This window comes from Rhincodon typus, chromosome 9 (genome assembly GCF_021869965.1).
Source record: "Rhincodon typus isolate 14 chromosome 9, sRhiTyp1.1, whole genome shotgun sequence".
In the NCBI taxonomy this organism is placed as follows: Eukaryota; Metazoa; Chordata; class Chondrichthyes; order Orectolobiformes; family Rhincodontidae; genus Rhincodon; species Rhincodon typus.
Genome location: NC_063340.1, coordinates 21,135,230 through 21,148,139, shown reverse-complemented (window position 1 = coordinate 21,148,139; position 12,910 = coordinate 21,135,230). Strand labels below are relative to the sequence as shown.

General features: G+C 39.1%; 1 protein-coding gene across 1 annotated transcript in view; it reads right to left on the bottom strand.

Moving 5' to 3' along the window:
- The window catches only part of kat14 (lysine acetyltransferase 14), a 41,288-nt gene that overhangs the window by 13,921 nt on the left and 14,457 nt on the right, over positions 1 to 12,910 (bottom strand). The window contains exons 3-5 of the mRNA XM_048600622.1: positions 10,293 to 10,414; positions 6,900 to 7,081; positions 730 to 1,146 (exon numbers count right to left, since the gene is read on the bottom strand). Of these exons, the coding sequence (XP_048456579.1) occupies positions 730 to 1,146; positions 6,900 to 7,081; positions 10,293 to 10,414 (721 nt within the window). The remainder of the gene's footprint in view (positions 1 to 729; positions 1,147 to 6,899; positions 7,082 to 10,292; positions 10,415 to 12,910) is intronic.

The following is a 12,910-nucleotide window of genomic DNA, read 5'->3' as shown; positions in this document are numbered from 1 at the left end:
CCTTTATCAATAATGTGATCCCCTTCTCTTCTATCTCCTTTCTTATCTGAGTATCCTATAAACCAGGAAGATTAAGCTGCCAATTCCCTCCATCTTTCAGGTAAGTCTCACCAAGGTTACGAAATCATACTCCATGTGTCCTATCTGTATCCTCAGTTGATTTATCTCATTCCTCAGGCTCCTTACATTAAAATATATTCCATTCAGCCTTGTTAAACTCTCTTCTTTCTAATCTAACCTTCCTCTGACTTCTAGACTCACCCATCTCAGCTTCTCTCCCCTCTGAACTACTTGACAGGATCTAATCCCCCTGCCAATCTAGTTTAGATCCACCCCAAGAAAGCTTTCCTACTTTAAACATTGTAACTAAAATATGCACACACAGATAGCACCTTTCACAACTTTAGGACATTCCAAAGAACTTTACAGCCAATAAAATACATTTTTAAATGTAAACTCTGTTGAAATGTAGGGAAATGCAGTAGCAAATTGTCATATAGCAAGGTCCTATTAATAGAAACAAGATTATGACCAGATCATATGTTTAAATGATTATGGTTGGAGGATGAAGAAGAACTAGCACACCTAAGCCTGCTGCTATTCTGGAACCTCTCAATGTTACCTCTAAGGGAAGACAGGACTTAAAGATCGTATCTGAAAGACACATCTAAGCATTCCTTAGTATAAGGAGCAGTCATTATAATTCAGCATGACCAAATGAATTCTTACCATGAAACAGTGCTTGGGGAGGCATAACATCAGGGATGAGGTCTGCCTCAGACAAGAGACTGGGAGTAGCTGAATGAGATAGTGGAGTCCCAGGTGCTGAAAAATCCAGAGAGGGGGATGGAGAGGGGCTAGTAAGTGGAGTCCGATCTGAAGAGCTCAGGGAGGAAAAGTCAATCACTTCTCCTTTTTCTAGGATCAGTTCTGACCTACGAGTTCGGCTGCAGAACTTTACTGGCGTTGAAGACGTGCTCCTGTCAATGAACGTAGCAGCTTCCTTCTGAGCACGCCGAATGTCCTTAGCTTCCTGAGTGCGGGATCGTTTCTCTTTTAATTCCATAGCTGTTTCTACAGGGTTTCGACTCACTCGTTTTCGAAGTCCTTCCACTGTAATAATTGGATCTAAGGGGGGCTTGACAGCTGAGAAGTGAAGCAAATCAACACACTTGATTCAATATTTTGTTTAGCTAATGGTGACCATTAAAATGGATAGAAACCAAAAAATGCCAATCACAAATATTGGGGCACAGCAGGATTGCACAAATGGTTAAACAGATTTAAATTCAACATACAAAAATATCAAAAGGGTAAACATCAGTAAAACAGCAGACAGTTTGAAGTTACTAAATTTGCTGACTCTATTGGATGGAATCTGATGTAGAATACAAGTGAAATGCTTTTAAAACCAAGCTCATAAATGTGCAAGTCAAATTAAGTGCATAAAAAGGAGCATTGTGTGGGAAAGTCAATAACCAAAATTTTGATAAAGTTAAGACAATACTTAGCTAAACAGAATTAAGCACTAGGTACACCAAGGGAAAAGAAGCTGCTGTCGATCAGCTTACAGGATAATGGAAAACACGACTGTCGACAATTGTGGCAGTAATAAAAAGTTTTTGCTTCAGTTTTGTGAAGTGAACTATCAAAGACTGTATTGCCCATTGTCCAAGAACAGGTAAAAGCTCATTAGATATGATAGAAATATTAAGTGTGCATTTTGTATTGGTTTTTCACTCAAAGGTCATGTTTGACTGTTAGAATTTAATGATTATATTAACAAACCTAGAAATTTTAAAGTGTTAGATGGAATGATATGCCTGAAAACAGAGTAACCAGGCCGGATGATAACAACGTAAGGATTTTTAGCAAGGTGGAACCCATGTTATGTAAACCCTAAGCCAATATTTTTAATGAATCATAGTAACTGAGGATTATTCTTGTAGACTGGAATGGGACTAATGTAGCACAAGTTTAAAAAGGGGTAACAAAACAGAATAGATTCAAAGGAAGTCATTCTGCCCATCTCATCTGAAGTAGATTTATCAAATTTTAACGATGTTAAATCACTAGCACATTTCCTTTCTATATTAATTTCTTCTAATGTAACTAACGTAACTGTACACTTATAAGTTTAACATCAGTAGCAGAAAAATGTTCAAAGGAATCATTAGGCTGCAATGCATGATTGTCATATTACAGACACTCTTCATGGCTTCACAAAAAGATCAAGTCTTACAAATTTGGTCATATTTCTTGAATAAGTTTAAACAGTGAAACACAAGAGACACAGCTTACTTAGACTTTCAAGAGGTTTTTGTAAGGCATTACACAAGAGAATTCTAAGATCCATGCCACATAATGGAAATATATTGAGCTGGATTGACAGCTGTCTGCAATTACATTGGCATGAAGTGGTTATAGATAGATTTGGATCTTTCTTGAGTTTGGTTATCAATGGGTGTTCCATAGGAATCATTGGTCCTTAGTCATGATCTAGACATAGGTGTTGAGGGTATCAACTACAAATTTACAGATGATACTAAGATTTACGCAGGAGATAAGTCTCCTTGCCCATTTCAGGTGGATCTTATGTACATAGCTAGTAAATGATCCAATACTTCAATCTGAAATTGTGAAGTGTTATGCACGTGGGCAGGCAGAATATTCAACAGATGTATAACCTTCAGTGACAAGCATTAAAAAAGACGGAGGGGGAGAAAAAAAGATCTGGGTATTCTAGCCCATACGTCAAGTTCCATTAGCAATGCCATGAAGTGATGCTTACAGCAAACAGGATGTTAGGATGCATTCATAGGCCAATTGATTATTATAAAAGGCATACTCTTTTGACCTTGTACAATACCTTGGCCAGACAGCACCTGGAATAACATGTTCAGTTTTAGTCTCCTTGTTGACAGGTAATATTGAGGCTTTGGCAAGGATGCTGAGGTGATTCACTGGATAATTCCCAGTTTAAAGCATCTTAATGATCAAGTTCATCTAAAATATCTACACTTCACAGAAATGGAGACTCACCAGTGTTCGATTGAGCTTTTTAAGGCAGTGAAAGGAACTGATTGTGTTAGCACTGACAATTTGTTCTACCAAAATAGAATTTTAAGTTGTAAAAAGTCAGATGCGGATGTCCAGGGAGATGAGTAACAACAGAACTTGCATTTTTTTTAAATTCATTCATGAAATGTGCGTGTCACTGGCCAGGCCAGCATTTATTAATCATCCCTAATTGCACAGTTCAGTGTCAACATTGCTGTGGCCCTGGAGTCACATGTAGGCCAGATCAGGTGAGAATAGCAGACTTCCTTCCCTAAAGTAAACCAGATGGGTTTTTCTGACAATGGTTTCATAGTCATCATTAAATTCCTAATTCCAGATATTTATTGAATTCAAATTCCACCATCTGCCATGACAGGATTCTAACCCAGATCCCCAGAACATTACCAGGACCTCAGGATTAAAAGTCTAGCGATAATACCACCAGGCCATCACCTCCATATGTGGACAAAGTATTCCTCAAAGTCATTGTTGTGTGGTTTTGTATGGCAGAGACCAGTTGATGGTAGCTGAGTCAGAATACCTAGGTGTCTTACATCACTTTCCTTTGGTTCAGAGACCAACCATCAGAAGATTGAACCGCTTTTCCTTTGTCTATTTAGAAGCGTGTGGCAGTTCAGATTTAGACAACAGACGTATTTCTTTTCCTACAGAGAACAGTAGGACTCTGAAATAGCTTATGTGGCAGCTGCCAGTTCAGTGAATTCCTTCAAGTGAGAATTCCATCTATTTCAAGACAAAGCAAAGCAGGGATTATCTTTTATTAAAGCAATTTGGTTCTAGTCTAACCTGAGCTAGTACTGATCACCCAGATGGGCTACAGAGGAATTGTGAAAGCTATTTATTAGTCTTTTTTGGCTCTTACAGGATTTTGGAAGGGTTCATGAGTGTATTTATCATGATTCGGGGAGGTGATGGCCTTGTGGTATTATTGCTGGTTTGTTAATCCAGAGACCTAAGTAATGTCCCAAGGACCTGGGTTCAAATCCTCAGATGGTAGAATTTGAATTCAATAAAATCTGCAATTAAGAGTCTCATGATGACCATGAATCCATTGCTGATTGTTAGAAAAACCCATCTGGTTCACTAAGGCCTTAAGGGAAGGAAAGTGCCATCCTTAACCACTCTGGCCTACACTTCACTCCAGACCCACAGCATTGTGGTTGACTCTAATCTGTCCTCTGGGGAAATTAGGATGGGCAATAAATCCTGGTCTAGCCTGCGACACCCACATCCCTGAATGAATTAAAAAGAATACACAAGGTATCACAATTAAGTGGGAAAGTCTAATGAAATGGGATATCTTTTTAATTACCATTGTCTGTTTACTTGTATCATTATTACTGCATTGCAGGATGACAGGTATTCTGAAACAATGCAAATTTGTCTTTAAAACATAATTCAATTACTGGATAGAGCTCTGTATTGATCTAAAATGATTTTTTTTAAGCACAGGATCCCAGAACAGCCTATCCTTTGAATATTGCTTAAAACATTTCCTTGATGTATTTAATCTTTGTTAGTGATCACAAACTGCTAAACAGCTAAAACTCCTTCTGTTGGGTAAGGATTGATCACCTGAGTCACGATAAAATGAAATGTAAGAGCTGAGTATCCAGTTTCACCTACAAGCAACTGTCCTCTGCTGTAAAAAGACTGTACATAATGACTTTGAGCAGCAGCCATTTAATCCACCCGCAAGCTCAGTTTTTGGTAAAAAAAGTTCCCTGAACATCAATCTCACACAATTCCCATTTATCCTTTCAATCATGAGAACAGAACATTTACCAAAGTGCTGGTGGGAGGGCCTGCGGTCATTCAGACAGCTTGCACATAACAAACAGAAGAAGCAGAGTTCAGTGAAACTGCCATAGGCAGTTAGAGGCAAAAAATAATTGAGTGAAAAAGATTGCTTTGGCAACAAGACAAGTAGAATTCACATTCTAATAGAAGTATGGAAGACAAAAGGAAGACACATTAACCAAGAATGAAATTTGGAAAGTAACAAGAGTGACTAATAAAATGGGAGTAACAAATATTTTGGACAAGAGTAACAATGAAAATCAGAAAGTAAAAGTAAACAAGATAATCATAAGAGAAAGGGAGAATAACAGAAGCATAGGAATTATAGTTGAATAGCATAGAGGGAGGGAAAAAGTTGCAACAAAAGAACAGCAGAGGGGAAAGGGAGAGATATGATGAGGATCCACTGGTAGATAATAGAAGAAAACAAGAGGCAAAATCAAACAGAAAGTGTGACAGCAAAATACATGGAAAGTAACAAATATGGGGGAAATAACAAAAGTACAGTAGGAAAGGAAGAATAGCAACAAAGAAACATGAAAAGAAGGGGACAACAGCAACCCCAAAAGGAAACAAAAATGAGACAGACATTTTTATCGACTTCATAGCCACCAGAATTGAGCGAGCTTCCCATCTAGATCTCAAAAAAAATGATGAATACAGCAAACGTGTCTGGTCTGAATAGAATGCAAAATCTCAACCTAATTCTGTCCCAAAAAATAAATCGCTAAACAGAATTGGAAAATGACCCGAACACATCATTTAGGAGTACAAAAATAAATCGGAACTTTACAAGTGGATTCACACACAGGGAGGTGTAGATTAGGTGGGTTATAGGGGGATGGGTCTGGGTGGGATGCTCCGAGGTTCGGTGTGGACTTGTTGGGCTGAAGGGCCTGTTTCCACACTGTAAGGATCCTATGATTACAGGATTGGCCTAGAATAAAAATTTGGCAAAAAGTAATCTATTAAGGCAGGGAGGAAAATCCATGCAACTTCCCAGACCTCCTTAAGTCAGCTTTGAGGAGAGAGCTTACATTCTGTCACATGAGTTAAGCCACGTAGATAATGGCAGCTCCCATGTTTTTGTCATTACCAGATAAATAATGCTGAAAATTATAAATAATTAGAAAATTTAAAAACAACACTTTAGGAAAGATCCCAAAAAACTAAAAAACAAACTTGCTAATATATGAAGAAGTTCAAAGGCCAGACAGTTGTGGACAGGTCTGTTGTGTGGAATGTAGAGTAAATGAATGTACTGCTGTTGTTTTACGTGTGAATACAACCAAAATGAAGAATCATTGCTCAAAGCCCTTCCTTGGAACTGGACAAAGTACTTTTACCAGATAGTCACAAAGCTACCCCAGAACGACACCACATAACATACAAAGGGCTAACTGATTACTCCCAAGTGCCATTGCTTGTTAATAAAACAAAAATCATATCGTGGCCGATATCAAAAGCCTTATTGATTAGAGAAAAATACTCGGGGGAAAGACAAAACCAATTTTCCACAAATAAATAGGGCAAAGGGAAAGTTACCCAAATTTCCAACAAGTTAATATAGGTTGCTAGGCATTAGATTAAAATTCAAGTATTCTCAGAGCACACTTTAGGTTGACTCCCAAACAGGTGTCTATAATGTGATGTCTCATCTTCGCAGGGCTGATAATTTAAGGAATTTTCATTCTCTTTTGTTTTGGTGCTAAACGTATCACTGAAAAAAGAGATGAGACCTTATCAGAGCTAAACGCATGTTTAATTCACCAAGTTTTGAAGCTTAACGACCAGAACACAAGATCCCAAGCACAATACTAGCTGCTTTCTAAAGAACTATACTCTAGTTCATCAGGTTACTATTCACTTTATTGTCTACAACGTGGCTGGCAAACATTTCCGTGCATCTAATGTGTCTAATCAACCTGTTAACAAAATGTTAAAGGTACATTGTGGGTTCCCCCTCCCTTAAAAATTCTACTGTTACAAACGTCTTGCATCTAATCATACCAGCCTACCTCTTGCCTTCAGTGTGGTGCTCGATGGCCTCTCCCCTTCTGGCCTCATGACAGGCGGCTTGTTATGGACCAGCTTCCACCAGCCTGGTTCGCCAAACTGCTGTGCACCCGAACGGAAATACATGGGGCTTCCCACAGACAGGCAGCCTGCTACAGTGCTCCACCAGGTTGAAGTCTTTTTCCTAAAACACAATGAGTACAAATATGATTAAAGTGAAAGAACGAAAGTTGCATTTATACTGCCTCTTTCATGATCACAGGATATTCCAAAGCACTTTACAACCAATTAAGTACTTTCTTGAAGTATAGCCACTCTTCTAACATAGGGAAATGCAAGAGTTAACTTGCATACAACAAGTTCCCACAAAGAATAGTGTGATAATGTCCAGATCATCTGCTGCAATGACAGAGGTCGTAAATATTGGCCAGAAAATTTGGTAAGAAATAGTCTAGTCTTTTAACATGGTACCACAGGACTTTCAGCCTCTACCTGAGAAAGCAGACATAGCCTCAATTTAATGTCTCATCAAAAACAGCAATGCCCAAAATAATGCACTAAAAGTATCAGTATAAATTATGTGCTTTGGAGTGGGATTTAAAGCTAAAATCTTCAGACTCATGTCAAGAATACTACCACTCAGCCCATGGCTGACAGTGACGTAGTTAATGATCCTGCCCAAAGATATTTTGGTATGCTAGAATTATTACTATATCTTCACATTTTTCAATTACTATGCATACAAACTCTACTAAGATGTTACAACCATATAATACTGACCTCTCTATTTAAACTCCCAACTTTTCCCTATTTTCTGAAGTCTCTGCTGTTTCCTGCAATCTTTTTTCAACTAGAAAGCCATAGCAAAGATGGCCACCAATACCATTCAATAACTAAGCATGGGAAGCTACGTTCAGGGATTTTCTTTGTTAAAAATTGGAAAAAACATTGTAAGTGACAACAATAATTAAAACTGAATAAATATCAGGCCCCTACAGACTTTAAAGCTAACATTTCTCATCAACACAATCTTGATACTCTCAAACAAACTAAATCACACCCAGATGTATGCACCTGGCCATGATAGAAAGGTGAAGAATTCCCAAATACAATGTGATCTCCTTTACACTGGACAGACGAAACACAGACTGGGTGACCAATTCATGGAACATCTACAGTCCATAAAAAATGACCCGAAGCTTCCAGCTGCCTGCCACTCTCTCACACTCTGCTGCAGTGTTCCAGGGAAGCTCAACACAAGCTCGAGGAACAGCACATCATTGTTCACCTTGGTAACTTACAGCCTTCAGGGACTCAACACTGAGTTTAACAATTTCAGAATGTGAACACCCTCCTCCATGTTTGTAACCCATTCCCACACCCAGGTCCTGTTTTGTATGGGTTGCTCCCACCCTAGTCAACCCAATTTCAACCATTTACGCTTCTCATTAGCACCATACTCACCATTATCTCCCTCTCGGCTTATCACCAGCAATTCCTTTGGTTTGCCTTTCCTTTCTTCTCTCTTGGCACTGATTCCATTCCACCCCTCCAAGAAATACAACCCATTTCTGGCTGCCTTCAGTTCTGACGAAAGGTCGCTGGACTTGAAACTTTAAGCCTGTTTTTCTCTCTACAGATGCTGCCAGACCTGCTGAGTTTCTCCAGCACTTTTTGTTTTAGCTTCAGAATTCCAGCAATCGCAGTTCTTTGGTTTATATTAGAGGAATTAATTTCCTTTTAACAATACAGGAAACTGCATTTTGAAAGGGAATTCATACACTCTTCAGCCTTGGTCAATTCTATACATTTCCAAGTATCTTATGAATCAGTTTTCATTTAACATCCTTTAGATTTTTCCTTCCAAATGAAACATAGTAAACTTGTCTATAATAAATTTCAGCTGCTATTGGATGTATGTTAATGAATTTGATGAATGTTAACTACATTTTAAGGTCACAGACTGACAATATAGCTGCCTGAATGTCTAAATTCTTATCTGGATCACACAATTCCATCTTCTCTAAGCTTTTCTGTTTTCTCATTCTTATCTACTTCCTCTGGTTTCTTTGGACTCCCCTCAAGGGGTATGTTCCTCCTGTGCCACTGCCTCCTCTTTGGTTGACTATCAGTCTCCAATTCCCATACTTACTCACTATGGCTTTCAGCTATTTACAATTTGCAAACAAAAAAAAACACCACCTCTAATCACCATCTTACATTGAGGCAAATGTGTTTTTTGAATGTTCCGTAGTTACCCTGGTGGGGCCATGAGGTCAGAGAGACATAATAAGATAGGTTAATGAAGACAGGGCATGGAGGAAGGGCCAAGAATAGAGATGGGGTGGAGGAATATTTCAGGGACCAGGCAATAAGCAGGAGGATGGGGAAATGAATGAGAAGTAAAGAGGATGCAAAATGGGGAGACAGCGATTTCAAAGCAGTATTAATAAAGATAGATGGTGCTGAGTGGGCGAAAAAATAGGGAAAAAAAGAGGTAGGGAGGTAAAGCCCACATGCTCCAAAATTCCACACACAGATAATGATGGAGACGGCACAAAACATGAGTGAGTATGGATGAAGGAAAGAAAGAAAGATAACAGTAGGTTGGACATTATAGGAAAAAAGTGCAAGATCAGGAGGGGTATAACAGTAGAGCAAGAGGATGAATAGCATATAGGGCAGACGTACAGTTTAAAAGGGCAAGATGCAATATCAGCACCCTATGATTCAAATGAGTAAGGCATGAAATATTTCACACAGTGTTTTGGATTGAAGGAGCACTGGCCAAACAGAATTAGAGTTCAAAACTATAGGGAAGAGGGCGATGCTGTGTTTAGACACTCATGGGAGATTTAGAAAAATCACAAGATTTTCTGACAATTAAAAATAGTTCCTGAGGGGAAATACATTACAATTCTTCTCAATGTTATACCATATTCTGTATACAAACATAACCTTCACTATAATTTTCCCTAATCATTTCTAAAAACATCTACTACATCATTCTGTCTTTTAACATGTAAATTCTCAAATTTATGCCTAGCTAAGAAGCATGATATAAAGCTTACATAAGTGTCAAAATAACCTGTTTGATGATCAACCAATAACATGGCTAAAATTAACATATTATAAGTGTGTCAATGGCAAATGAAAGCAGTACAAATGACAGTTTATAGATTTGTCCCATTTCACCACTACTGTTCTGTTGGAATATTGCACCCTTATGTTGAAAATGCCTGGTGGGCACAGTTATTAAAAACCGCTTCATGAAACAAGAAGTACATTAAGGAAAACACAGGCCAACCCTGTGATAAACTCAATTGTCACAACATCGCATGAGAATTACAATTTTTTTTGTTTGAATCCATGCCTATGTGGTGCACCTAGTTTACCTGTTTCCCAATAAGAAGGCCCAGTGTTTGTCAATAAAAGCACAAATATCTTCCTTCCAGCGAAAGTAACCTTGGCGACCAGTTCCTTCCAATGACAAATTGTACATGGCCAACATCACAACCTGAAAAATGCAAAGGAACAAGGTTAATTCAAATTTTACTCCACATAGCAGCCTATGAAAAAACAGACACATTTATATAATAATTTTCATAACCTCAGGATCTTGTCTTGTAGAGTATTGTTAGTTGTGTGGTGTGAATGTGACTTGCCACTTGTCAGCCGAAGCCTGAATACTGCCAATGTCTTACTGCATATGGCATAGGCTGCTTCAGTGCCTGAGGTATGCGAATGGTACTGCAAATTGTGCAATCACCAGCAAACATCTGCATTTTATATAGCAGCCATATTCTGGGGCTGAGATGATTGGCCTCCAACAACTGTAACCATCTTTCTTAGTGCAAGGTATGATTCCAAGCAGTGGAGAGTTTTCCACTGACTTCAATTTGGCAAAGGCACTTCGATGTCACACTTGGTCAAATGCTACCTTGACATGAAGGGTAGCCATTATCATCTCACCTCAAGTTCAGCTATTTTTTTCACCCTTGGTCTAACAATGGACAAAGGCATAAGCTGAGTGGCCTTGACATTATCTAAACTGAGCATTAGCGCATCCTGAAAGCTCTCCTCCAAGCCACACTATAATCACCATTCCTTCACTGTCAATGATTCAAAAGCCTAGAACTCCGTTCCTAACAGAACAGCAGGGGGTCCAAGTAGTGATGGTTCAAGAAAGCAGCTCACCAACACCACCAGGGCAATTAGGAATGAGCCATAAAAACTGGGCTAGCTACTGATGATCACATCCCAAGGACATATTTTTAAGAAAAATCAGTGAACAAATTATTGACAGTCATTATATTCTGTCAAGACCCTTTCCATCACCTTGCTGATGACAGAGGAAACTGACAGAGGGTAATTAGTCTAGTTGGATTTGGTGGAGAGGATTTCATGGATAGGAGAACATAACTGGGCAATTTTCTCATTGCCAGTAGTGCCAGTGTTCTGAAGCACAAGCTTTCTGGACTGTTGCCAGATGTTGTCTTGGCCCATAGCTTTTGCAGTATCTAGCGCCTTCAGCCATTACTTTAAATCACTTGAAGCAAATCAAATTGGCAGAAGATTGGCATCTGTGATGCTAGGGAACTCAAAAATCAAGATGGATCATCCACTTGGCACTTCTGGTTGAAGATGGTTACAAGTACTTTAGCTTTGTCTTTTGTAAGATCTGACATACTTAATTCCTGGATCATTAATGATGGGAATATTTGTGAAGCTTGTTGTTTAATTCTCCGCCATCATTCAGGTCTGGATGTGGCAAGACGGCTGAGCTTTGATCTGATAACTTGCGGAATATCTTGACTCTACCTATTGTTTAAAGCTTCCGTACTTTGGCATCCAAGCAATTCTGGTTTGCAGCTTCACCAGGTTAACAGCTCATTTTCAGATATGCCTGGTTTTGCACTCTTCATTATCCCTACCACACTCATCATTGAACCAGGGTTTATCCCTCAACTTGATGGAAAATGGTAGAGTGATGAATCTTCCAGTCCATGAGGTTACAGATGTTTGAATACTGCTGATGGCTCACAATGCCTCATCAAGGTCTCATTTTGAATTGCTGGATCTGTTCACAATCTATCCTATTTAGTGTGGTGATAGTGCCACACAACTCAATGGAACGAAGGATACAAGGACAATACAGTGAATAATTCGACCTACACTGATAGAGACAGATGCAACTGTGACAGACAGATTGGTAAGGATATGATCAAGTAGTTTTTTACTTTTTGTTGGTTCCTCCACCACAGTCCACAAGCAGTCAGCTAGATTGCTCTGTACTCAGCCAACAATGGTGCTCCCAATTGCTCCCATTTTTTGATTTTGTCACTGAGATAAACGCTTTCTTATGGATTTTTTATTTTATTAATTCACGGGATGAGGGCATTGCTGGTTATGCCAGCACTTATTGCCCTTCGCTAGTTGCAGAGAGAGCAGTTAAGAGTCAACCGCATTGCTGTGGGTCTGGAGTCACACGTAAGCCAGACCAGGTAAGGATAGCAATTTCCTTTTCTGAAGGACATTAGTGATCCAGGTGGGTTTTTCCAACAATTGACGATGGTTTCATGGTCGTCATCAGACTCTCAATTTCAGAATTTTTTTTACCGAATTCAAATTCCACCATCTGCCATTGCGGGATTTGAATTCATGTCCCCAGAATATTACCTGGGTCTCATAGTACCATCAGGCTGTCACCTCTCTATTGTTATAGTTTTTCTGAAGTTTCCTAAATTTTGAGACATTTATGAATAGCACTCTTGGTGATACTCACTGAAGTGCCTCATCCAGAGAACATTGTGCTGCTGCCATCCTCATTGCTTCTTGCAGGTGGTGTTCAATATGGAACAGTACTGATCAGCTGAGGGAGGGTGACAGTTGTTATCATTTGAAGATTTCTTCGACAGTGCAATATCCTCAGTCCTACACTGGAGAGCCAGCATAAATTTATGTGCTCAAATCTTGGGTTTGTGTCATGAACCAATGATCTTCTGACTACAGA